The sequence below is a fragment of the Tympanuchus pallidicinctus genome, unplaced genomic scaffold, assembly GCF_026119805.1.
Source record: "Tympanuchus pallidicinctus isolate F22 unplaced genomic scaffold, pur_lepc_1.0 scaffold22, whole genome shotgun sequence".
Classification (NCBI taxonomy): Eukaryota; Metazoa; Chordata; class Aves; order Galliformes; family Phasianidae; genus Tympanuchus; species Tympanuchus pallidicinctus.
In genome coordinates, this window is record NW_026294739.1 from 39382388 (window position 1) to 39394543 (window position 12156).

At 44.0% G+C, this 12156-nt stretch overlaps 1 protein-coding gene across 1 annotated transcript in view; it reads left to right on the forward strand.

The window, feature by feature from the left end:
• The first annotated feature begins 2005 nt into the window (after positions 1-2005).
• Positions 2006-12156, forward strand: part of SLC6A2 (solute carrier family 6 member 2) — a 64827-nt gene continuing 54676 nt past the window's right edge. The window contains exon 1 of the mRNA XM_052685188.1: positions 2006-2611. Within this exon, the coding sequence (XP_052541148.1) occupies positions 2305-2611 (307 nt within the window). The 5' untranslated portion in view covers positions 2006-2304. The remainder of the gene's footprint in view (positions 2612-12156) is intronic.

Consider the following 12156-nt stretch of genomic DNA (forward strand, 5'->3'; position numbering starts at 1 on the left):
CCACTCTACCTGCTGTCAGGCTCCATTAGGCATAACAAGATCCAGACAGATTCAAGATTAAGCAACTTTTTTATAAAATCCAATTGAGGACTTTCTTACCTTGAGGGTGCAGCAAATATTACATTAACCAGATTGCACACACTTTCCATGCAAAAACTAAAGGCAGATACATATATATTTATATATATATATGCATGCACACAGTGATTTAGTTCTCCTAGGAAATAAGTGGGGGCTTTCTAGATTCCTCCCACAATAGATATCATAATCAAGCTCAGCTAATTGAGACCACTGTGGGGAAAAGGGTGTTCCTTAGTAAGGCCCTATTTTTCCAGAAGCAATATGTGAGTGCCGCTGCCTAGTGTAGGAAGTCTGTGCAGATTAGTCACGTGGAGAGAGAGGAACAAGATTTAAAAAGCTCCTTACTGGCCAAGCTACAGCTTCGGCTCTCAGCGAGACTGCAGACCCGGAGTGGCAGAAGCCAGAAGAAGGAATTCCCCTTCCATCACCTGCCCCTGCATACAAGTACCAAGGAATGGGCCAGAGACATCCCCAGTGCTACCTGGTGAGTGTCAGCAGGATGGCTTGGGGGCTCTTGGCTGGGAGCAGGCGCTCTCCTCATGCCCAGAAACAGCTCATCCTTCATTTGCCGCATGAGATGGGTGCAGGCTCAAGAAAACGCAGGGGATGGTGGGCACATGTAATAGCACGCATGTAAATGGAAATATGGGTGCTTATGTAGTGCTTTATGTTATTAGGTGGCTGTGAATGATGGGTGGTGTGAGGAGCAGGCAGCTGTGCAGTGCACGGGTGTAAAGATGTGGGAGCATGGCATGGACTGGGCCTGAGAGCTCACAGAGCACTGTGCAGGGACTGCACATGGGGAAAGTGCTTCAGGCATGCGTAGCATGAAGTGTCGAAAGGATCAGAGAAAAAAGTTTCATGTGATGTATTTGGAGAAGAGTGTAGAAAACTGTGGAACAGAAAGAGAGCGTCTGAACTACGTGTTCTAAGCATGAATTTGCTCTGTAACAGTCTAGATGCTGCTCAAGTATTTTTTCCAGACAAGGACTTTGCGAACCAAGTCACAGCTAAGGATCATGAGAAACCCAGTATGATGCCTTCTGTAATGCCAAGAGCTTTTGTAAGGCATGAAATCCCTAAATCGTCAATAGCTGCCTCAGCAGCATCTTCACAGTCAGAGGCCTAAAGAGATGAGGGGAAGATGCAACTTGCAAGCTTTAACTCTCTCAATTGAGACTATTTTTTTCACACTCTAAAAACCTGAGATTGTTTGTGAACTCACTGAATAGTACCTTTACACGCATTATCAGTCCTAGCAGAGCAAGTAAGGGTGGTAGGCTGTAGCACCACAGACAGTCCTGCCTCCGACCATTTCTCATTGATTCGAAGCAGAAAGAAAGTTATTTAACCTCACTGGTGGGAAGCAGCCTGTTTCTTCTGCTTTTGTAACTCAAATTTTTTTGCCCAGCAGACACAGAAGGGACAGCTACAGCTTGTGGCTGCAATATGAGGTGGGCCCGAAAAGCCCTGTTTGCCAACTTATTTAGACCACTTGTGGCAGCAGCCGCTGTTGACCTGCTAGCTAATTGTTTGCTCGTTTTACATCTAAAAGATCTGGGTCCCACTTAGAAGAACAGTAAATAATGTTATACAAATACTGCAGCCTGATAACCAAGCCCTACCTGTGCTTTCCAGGAAAGCAAAAGTCGGGCATCGATCGGTTTTAGCATGGGACTAAGAGCAGCGTCCAGCTCCGCCGTTCATGCTACACCCCCTCGGGTTCTGATCACAAAAGCCAAATTCTAGCGTCTAACCCAAGCACGCAGGGAGAGCTGCCTCCGTCCCGCATCTCAGCCAGTGAGCGGTGCGGTTCAGCTCCACCTGCCGCCAGCCGACTTCGGACCGCCCGGCCGTGGACGCGCGAGCAGGGCAGGGCAGGGCAGGGCCCGAATGTGATCCCCGATAGCCCCGCTGGGCAGCGCGGGGCGGGCTGCGCTCGGTGCCCGACGGGCCGGGCAAGGCAGGGCGGCCCCAGGTGCGCCGGCTGCCGGCCGCTCCCCCGCGGAGGAAGGGCGCGGGAAGCCCCGCTCCCTGGGGGCACCCCGGTCCCCCCTTCTCCCGCCTCATTTGCATGGCTCTTATTACGGCCGTGCCTCGCTCCTGCAGCGCTGACACCGGCGGGCTGGAGAGCGGAGCCGCCTGCAGCGGGCAGCGCGCTTCCCTCCTTCCCTTCCCCGCCCCGCCTCGCCCGCTCCCCCGCCTCAAGCTCGCTCTCTCTGGATGTTTAAGGCGAGGATGAACAAACAGATCCAGCCCGACCGCAAAGTGTCGGTGGTGGCCCCTTTGCCGGAGCGCCCGGGGCCGCCTCCCCCGCGGAAGGACGTGGAGCTGATCCTGGTGAAGGAGCACAACGGCGTGCAATACACCAGCAGCAACCTCCTGCCCGCCGCCCCCGCGCCCCGCTACGGCCCCCAGGACAGGGAGACGTGGGGCAAGAAGATCGACTTCCTTCTCTCCGTCATCGGCTTCGCCGTGGACCTGGCCAACGTCTGGAGGTTCCCCTACCTCTGCTACAAAAATGGAGGGGGTAAGGCGCTTCGCGAGGTCTCGCTCCCCAGCTCCCAGCCCCGAAACCCAAAAGCTGGGGGATTTGCAGGAAGGCGCCCGCAGAGGAGCCGCCGCTCCTCCCTTCTCCCCGCGATCCCGCTCCGCCAAGCTCCGTCGGGGCACGGACCGCTCGCCTCCCTCGGAGTTGAACTTAGTTTTGGGCACGGGCGTAGCTGCCTTCTGCTGCCGCGCCAGCCTTCTTTCCTTGGCAACAAATAGTATCGAGGGGAGAAAAAAAACTCGAGTGGTATGAAGTAGCATCTAGAAAAGTTAGCACTGGATCAGAAAAAGGTTTCTTTGGGGTGGTTTTAATGGGAGAGCGGGATTTCTGCCCTCGTGCTGCAGTTGAGAGGTTCTTTTTCCCAAAGTAGGTAGGAGACTTGTTACAAAGCCTCACCTCCTGCGCAGTTTGACAGCAACAAACAGATCACACACAATAGTTACTGTTAGCTCAGAGTCCTGGCACATCTTCAGGAAGCTCTTAACTGCATCGGCCCCTTTCATCTCCCCGAAAGTCGCTGTGTTGGCAGTGATGCCTCCACGCTGTGAAGGAGTAACACCATCTGCGAGCCAGGCAGGTGCCTGGGTGCTTTGAAATCTCACACAGGGAGAACAGACCCTGCCTAGCAGATGGAGGAGTGTGCGTGAATGGTGAATGACACAGATGGAAGAACTGCTAGAATGAAAGCACGCTCTGTAAGATAGTTAGGGATGTCTTGTTAATGTGGTTGCCTGGTGATAAAGGCTAAGGGTTCACACTTGTAGCATAAAATACTCGTTGCCCAGAAAAGGAGGAATGCAGGAAGGGAGAACCCTCAGAATTTAACAGGCTAGTAGCAAGGGCTGGTACTGAAATACCTCCTCCCATGTGTTTCCTCTAGAACTTCAGAAGAGGGTCACAGGATCTCTCAGCTCACTACCCAGAAAACGGTCAATACTGAAAAACAAACTTTATCCCTATTTCATTATTGTCCACAACTAATTCCAGCAGTTCACACCGCAGCAGTACAGTGCCCTGTGACACCAGCAGGCTGCAGGTGTCGTGGAAGCATCACTCAGGTGGCTCCATACATACTCACCTCTCCTATATCTCAATCTTAAAAAGTTTAGGGAAAGAGAAATGTTTGCCTATCTCACATTGCACACAGTGACACCCACAGTGTTTGAATTCCTTTCTATCATCCTTTGGGTAACCTTTTATCACCTTTATTCTTAGTTTGCTTCCTTTATAGTTTGCAGCTACTTCAGGCACGAGAGCTAACATCCTGCAACCTCCTTTGGATTAGTGTTTATGCATTATCTTATGTCAGTTCAGTCAGAGACACCTGCATCTTCTTTAGCATCTTTTGATTTAAAAACTTGCAAACTGGAGTGAACAGAAAGCCAACTACTTCACAGTCACAAGAGGCAGCGAAAAGTTTGAACCAATTCTTCCTTTCTGTGAAAGCAGAATCAAAACCTTTACAAGCAAAGGTAAGGGGGCCCTCTGCTATCAAAGTCTGTGGAACGATTGAAAACTGGTTGCTGATATCATAAACACAAACAGCCATAGGAAGCATCTCAATCAACACGCAGGGTGTCATTCTTGAACATATGTTTATCACAACACTCTTTACTGGCACTTGAAAAGACCTATTTTACCATAAAATGAAAGATGAGATAGTCATCATGATCAAAAATCAACAATTCAGAAGGAAAGATGCATGAAGACACATCAGCTTTGGCTGATGTGAGGACAAACTAATACTTCATGGTTTGATTGTGTTTGGTTTAATGAAGTTTAATCGTTCTGAGATTGTTTTTTTTCTTTTTCTATAATGTTTGACAGCCCGTGGCTACCACTGTATCAGCTAATAGTATTCAATGATGACAGTTTCCAGGACAGACCTTGAGCCGCGCAGTAGGGAATACAGATACAGGCTGTGACTTGTGAATGGCTCCATCTCATCCTTCTTTTTACAACAGTTGTCTTTATGGCATCTTAAAAACAAGAATTCCATCTGTTGCCTCCACAGTGGACATACACATCAGTTTCATTTAGCAGAAAATCCTGTAGGAGATTCAGCCTCTAAAAGTGCGAAACTGAGTAAGGCATCAGCTTAGTCCCTCATCTCTGTCACACTGGGGCTGGTGGCTTGTTAGCTCTATGGGTAAATTTTCCTACAAGAGCAAAGAAGAACAAGAGGCAGGGAGCAGAGATCTGAGATATTGTTGGGTTTCAGTTCTATCCTTCCAGTCCTGCACTCATTGATATCTTCTAAATGTGTTTTTTCCCACGCTGCTGCAGGAGGGAACCCTGTTAGCACCACAGCAAGCTTAGCTACCTCAAAAAGAATCCAGTGGGTTACATATCCATAAAGAAGATGTAATAAAAATAAAGGCACTAATTACACTGCCTTAGTATTTTTGCTAGGCTGCTGAGTGAACTGAGTGGTTACAAACTTGAGTGTCTTCAGACTGATGCAAAAAAGGCAGTGAAAAGGAAGTATCTTTCACTGCCACAAGCCCTAAGCCACTAAGGTATTTTAACGCCTTTGTTTTCAGCGTATCTTGTGCCATCTAGATGGGAAAAAAATTGCTATCCTTTCAAAATCTACACCCATATAAGTTCTACATCAGCTTACAAATGTTAAATGGGAATGTTTAAGGACATGGAAGTGGCAGAAAAAGGCATTTCCCTCCACGTTTGACAAAAATGACATGGGTGACATGGACTGTGATGTTCCTGAGACCAGCTATGACTAATTTAAGATGCCAGTGGTCACACTTAAGGGCCTTTCCATGCTTGTAAAAATAGGTTGTTCTTCATAAACCCTGAAACCTTCCAGGACCTTGAAGAGTAAAAATACACACCGTGTTCCCTCAAAGTTGAATTTTCAAGGAGGGAGACAGATATGCACATATATCCACTTCTTACTCGCCAAATCCTCGAGTTTCTTTCTTTGGTGGAGTCCTGGGAAGTTTCCTGATTAAAAACTAGACATAGAGGCTTTCAGGTTGAAGTTCCACGCAGACAAAAGTTCTATTAATTTTTAGTGAGTTCTACTGACACAGAGCACGCACCGCCCAGAGGTACCTATGTAGTCATTTCTACTGTTATGTTACTTTGGAGACAGCACTGGTGATTTCAGAAAGAAAAAAACACAACTATTTACATTTTAAGAAGCTCCCAGTAATAAAAAGCTAGAGGTATCCAGCGGCACTAAAATGCTGAATGAATAGCCAGAAACATCTGTGTTTTGGGAGTAGCCTGCTGAGACACCCCAATGGGACTTCAGTACAAAGATAGATGGCAGAATGTAACCTTTCTGATGACTGTGGCTTTTGGAAACAGTCTCCAGCTATTAAACAAAATAATCCCACGTTAAGTAGGACTGAAACAGCTGGAGTATTTGTCAGTTACCTGCTTCAGTACAAGCTGCCTGCTCATTTGGGCAGACCCAGTGGCTGTGTTACAACATGAAACTGGTGTCAGAAAACTTTCAGGACAGTTTATTCTGAACAGTTTGGATGAGATCTTGTCCTCACTGAATACTAGGAAGCAGGAGTGCCCACTCTGTGTGCTAAACTACTTTATAAAATAACAGGGATGGTACATTAGCAAGCTGCTATTATGCAGATAAGGTGACACTCCAGAAAGGGCAGAATTCTCAAACGTTGCCTTATCAGCTTGGTGATCAATAAACACTGCTCAGCTACTCATCACAACACAAAGGAGAAGCACTGTTTGCAGCAAGACAAATGCTTTTTGTGCAGTCCCAGAGTCCAAAATCAGCACAGTATGTCACTGGAGAAATCATCAACTATGGCTGTCCCTACTGGCTGTTCTCACAAGTGCTCTGAGCTCATTATAACTCATGTCTGGCAAGAACCCCTTTGCTGGTGATGGTGTTTGTTTGTTTCTTAAAAGATTCCCTAACATGTCCAACCTCTTAAGCATTCCTCAGATCAGTACGAGGCTGTGCTGAAGTAATGAGTGGTGTCAAAAGTAGAGCCTTGTCAATTTAGGGAAAGATTTGTCATGATAATTTCGATTACACCTAAAATGTTGCTGATGCCAACTGAAGTTGAGTAATGCCTAGCATGATTAACAGATGTGTTCCCTGTGGGGGAAGGCGATGCTCAGCCTTAGGTAACCAAGCTATTGTCGACTCTGTACCAGATACAATTAATATTAACATTTTTATTTAATTTTCCTGCATAATCTTTGGAAATGTTACTATTTCCCACTGAAATTTGTGGAAAAAGGATTTACCAACATAAAATACTCCTTTTTGTGAGTCAAAGTATTTGCATGGTCAGTTACGCTCCGGCTACTAATTGTTGGATTAGTGACCTGAGACTTTCTGTATCGTAACAATTAGATTAAGCTGTTCATGGATTTACAAACAGCAGCAGATAAATATTTTAACAGCTCTTTAGCTATCATAACATACACTTTTAATCTCCTCTGAGATATTATTTTCTTAAGTGTTCATAGATCACATAAGAAATCATTTGCTTCACAGTACAGCTCACCAGCAGTCAATACCTTTTAGAACAGAAGAATCTTACAGCTTATCATAATGCTTCATTTCTTATTCATACTTCCACAGGCTCTTATGCAGGATTTTGCAATCCACAGTGTAGGTACCAAAGACAATATGCAACCAAATATTCTCTATTATAAATAAGGCTAGTGCATCATATCACAAAAAACAAGATCTGATGCTGACCTGCAAGCTTGCTTTTCTACCAGGCACTGCACCCAAGTGTTTGCCAGCAAATTTAATCATTAATATGAGTAAGAATACAATCTGGCACTTTAACTCTCAAAGGTGGTTGACCTTTTTCTTTTAATATCAGTGTTTACATTCCAAAATAGCACTGATGATGATGATAAATCAACTTTGAAGCAACCTCATTACAAAGACTATGCCAAGAGTTTGACTCATTAATCAATCAAAGCATGGATGCAAATCAAGTGATTTTAGTTTCCTAATACAGGCTTTCAATTCCCACTATCAAACCAGTGACCTCAGACAGGTCAAACTGTTACACTGACATCCCTACAGTGGCCATGAGCTTTGTGCTCCAGGGCTTCACGTGATATTTGGGACAATCTCAGCTATGCCATGTTGACATCCCCTTCTTCCTGGATTCAATGGCCAGCTCACAGCTGCTCTCCTCCTTTTCCCACATGACTTCATCACTCCTCTTTCTTCTCTTTGACAGCTATTAATCAGCTGGTTTATATGTAGCATAGCTTCCGCAAGGCTCACCAGCACTGTAGTGCACATGCCAGCTACTGCTCTGAAATTCCCTGTTCTCCACTTGCCCATCAGTCTCGCTGGCTCCACAAAATAACTCTTCAGAACTGTAATTTCTCCAGGGTTATAAACCCTGGGTATATTTTATACCTACTATGTATGAAACATCCTGAATACTTGACAAGGACAAACGGAGTATTTTTGACCCAAATCTTGCATCAATTCTGAAATTGTAGTTTCTGTTAGACTCAGAATGCCATGAAGTAGTACAACATATGAGCTCCCAGCTAAATACCTTATGAAACAGAGAAGTTATCTGTCCCTGAACAATTCTAATGACCCTTAGCATGACAATTTTACAAAGGTTCTGGAGAAGATACATGGTAAACAGATAGAGGTTGCAACATAAGAGGACCATCCTGCATTCAGTGCAGGACAAGCATTCAGAACTGATTCAAGATCCTCTGCTCAAAGTGGTGTTCCACCTTTGCTCCTCCAAGACAGTAAAAGAAGCTGGTGTGACCCAAATGAGCTGTTTTTCCAACAAAAGCAAGCATGCCTCTTTCTCACTGCAAAGAACGAACATATTTTTTGATTACTGCTCAGCATCATTTTATTCTGAACTAAGAGGAAGGAAAGATATTGAGTAGTGAACTGCTACCTTAGTCCCACTGTTTGGAAACATAAAATCACTGCTTAAAGTGTTTTTCCCCATCCATTTCTTTATGCTCTTCTAAGTTACACGAAGAAGCCAGGCATAGCTCTAGAAAGCCCTTCCCACAGGACAGGCATTCCCCTTCTACAAGTTAGTAATGAGAGTTGAGTTAGGATCCTTTACTACAGATCCAGGAGTTTCTTAATTTGGCCAGGGATCTCAGCTTTAGGACACTCACTGAAGCTAACACAGCGGGTATCTAATCTTCATCTTCTTCTAGTCTGTTTTCTCCCTGACATCTTTTTAAGCTCTTTATTAAATTTGCTAGAAGCAAAGGAGAACAGAAAGGCCATTTCAGGAGTGTAGCAGCAACAGCCCTTCTTTATTAAAGAAATAAAGCATCTGTAAGGAGGCCGAGATGTGGCATGGATGATTTAGGGGCAGAATTTCTCTTTCACCTTTTGGCAAAATGGCACAAAGCTCTCTGTCAGTTCAGTGCATGTGTGAATACAGCAGCCTAAAGGTGGTTTTTTCAAAAGATGAATACTTTCATTTCCATACTTAAACCAATGTGAAATAGAAAACTAATAGAGCTACTTAAATGTAAGATGAGAGGGAGCATACAGTTCTGGCAAGTGTTTAAATTTCCTACGAGGGAAGTTATGATTAAAAGCAGTCCACAAATTACTGAGCCTCTTGCTGTGAATTAAAATGGAAACAAATGGTTTACAGAATTCAGAGCAGCTTAAGCAGCAACATCAAAGCTCACTGCCTAAATTTCTGCTGTGTACAGTGGGAGTCTCATCAGCTGTGCTCAGTTCTAAAGCCTTTGTCCCGCATTCACCAAATGATAAAACAGCTAAGTGTGGCTGTGTTTGTACTGTAGACTCTATAGCATTTACATACACTGTAATTACTAGATGATATTGTAGCTAATTGCTCTCAGCTATGTTGCAAAATAATAAAGCACAACTAAATACATTCCATACTTAGAGATGTTTGTATTAAAACACTGTAATTTAGGAGGCAGGAGACAAGTTTATACGAAGTCTTTGTAGTAACAGTCTGAGATCTTTTACTCCTACCTCTCTCTTTATACTTCCCATTGGCACTGTATATATTCTTCCCATAGAACATACAAAACCATGCTACTGGGTTTCAGGGAATCTTGCACTGAAAAAAGGATCAGTTGTGATTAATTTGCAACTAACTCTTCGCTTCTTGCCTCCTAATGTGACGACAAGAAAATGTTATTATTAAAGTTGAAATAACTTGTATTTGGGCCAACTCCCTCACCCCAATCTGCTTTCAGTGAAGTTGATGTAAAGATTCCAGGATTCTCTCACTGATTATAAACCTCCAATTTCTCTTCCTCAAGCCATTTGAGCCATATCTTGGCAACCTATTATTCTCTCTTCCAACTACAACTCCTTAATCTTCCCTTTCCTTTTCACTGCCTTTGTGACATCTTGGACCTGCCATAGCAGGATTTAAGCTTAATTGTGTAGATCTTATGCACTGGTGCCCGAGTGAGAATAGTTTCCAAGGAAAGGCTTTATTGCCCATCAGAACTTGACTTCCCAATCTGAATTTGAACATCTGAGCCCACTGGGGAATCAGCAGCAAAAGTGCCCACACCCCAAGTAATGGTGAAACAGCCCTGATTTCATGGAAGCCCTGGAGAGAGAACAGCAGTACAATTCAGCATCTCAGCTTAGATTCAGTGCACTTCATTTCAGCCCTATAAGATTTTGAAACTTTTATTTCATAAACAAGGAGAAAGGAGGTAGGAGCAAAGGAGAGGAAACAGTTAAGTTGCCTGCATTGTGACATTCTTTGTGAAGACCATAGAAAAAAACTAACTACTAATCAAGGGAATCCTTTGTTTTATTCTCACTCTTGCTCCTTTCCCCCATTCTGCTTTTAAACATTGTGCAATCTCTCTCTGAAGCATGACAAAGGTTGAGAACTAGGGTCTGCCATACAGCAACAGAAACCATCAGTGGGGAGAACTGTCTCTGTAAGCCACGTATTTCTTTACACCCATATTTATCCAAAGCACACTGGCAAGTTTCCAGTGCACAGAGCTCCATGATAACACGTTCATAAATAAAACACAGGACAGGAATTGGGCAGGCAGTTGTCTTTTGCCAGTCCATAAATGATTTTTGTGACTAGTGTTCTGATTGCTGGTACGCAGTAAAACAGGCTGCCCTTATTATATTGTAAGACTTTTTATAGAAGATGGTAATTTTTACAGTGCTCCTGCTCTTTGTTTAAGGCTTTGAGCACAACCACTCACTTCCAAAGGCACAAATAACTGCAGAAGCTGCACTATTTACATAGGCATTAACTGGTTGCTATTATTTGGCTATTACTATTGTCTAAGAATTTAAATTAAAAAGCAAATTTAAGTGTCTGAAATAGTCTCCAGCACTATCAGACTGCTGCTAGAGTACTTCAAACATGAAGCCTTTCTTGATTTGCTTTGTTATTAACTGCTTCCCTAGAAGATGCAAGTTACACTAGCATAAGCGTGCAGGACCAGAAGAGCAGAGATGGTTTGATCCAACCCCACTGAGGCACACAGGAGTTATGATTTCAGCAGTGAAAGCATATTACTCTTTCAGAGCTTGAGAAAACTATTGCACAAGTTCCAAGCACTGCAATTAGTGACAGAGTGAGCAACAAGCCATGCCTTGCTACAGCCCTCCTGCTAGTTTGAGAAACAGTTTCTGTGGTATTATGTACAGGAAGGATTGTAGCCGGGTGACTGCATGGCATTCCTCTTTACTGAAGGCTGCAGAATGGTGGGAAACAAGCAGAGGGTTTTCTGGCTCCTCAGCAGCATGCAAGAATTGCTTGCATTGGAAGCCTTATTGCTTCCCTAACCTTACAAACAGGCTGCTCCCAGGGATCTAATGTAAGCACTGAAAAAAGCAGCCAAGCACTGTGTACCTAGTTTTGTGCTCCAGGTGTACCAAGTAGCACTCTTCACTGCTTTAACTTTTGTTTCTCCTCCCTTTTCAGTAGTCAAACTCCCCTTGCAGGGTCCGTCCTGAAGCATGCCAAGGATGTCAACACAGTACTTTCCCTTAAAATCTGCATCTCTTGAGGAAAAGTATGAAACTGATGTCAAATTCCACCTTATTTTAAAAAAGAAAAAGAAAATTAATTAATTTAAATAAAAAAAAAAGAGGAAAGGCTGGACTTATTCTGACACACTGCTCTACATAGCAGTGTAACAGGCAAACTTTCTCTGGACCACAAGATGGAGCAGTAGATCCTTATAGATCTCAGTAGATCCTAATCTGATAATCTGAAAGCTATCTAGTATGCATATTGGAGGAAAAATGACTGGAGGACCTAACAATATGGCTCATGACTTTCTCATAGTGTCAGCAATGACTGCTCCCAGGCAGACCCTTCTTTGATTTCCCTACTCCTTTCCTTTAGTAGGAAGTTAACAGGAGCGGCAGCATTCAGTGATATGTAATTTGCACCAAGGGGTATCTTGGTCTGCCTCTAAAGCTCAAATATTTCTGCCCCCTTCCAAGAAGGGCTTAAATATGCACGTGGCATCTTATATATTAGCTTTATAACAAAATAAAGGAATAGCTC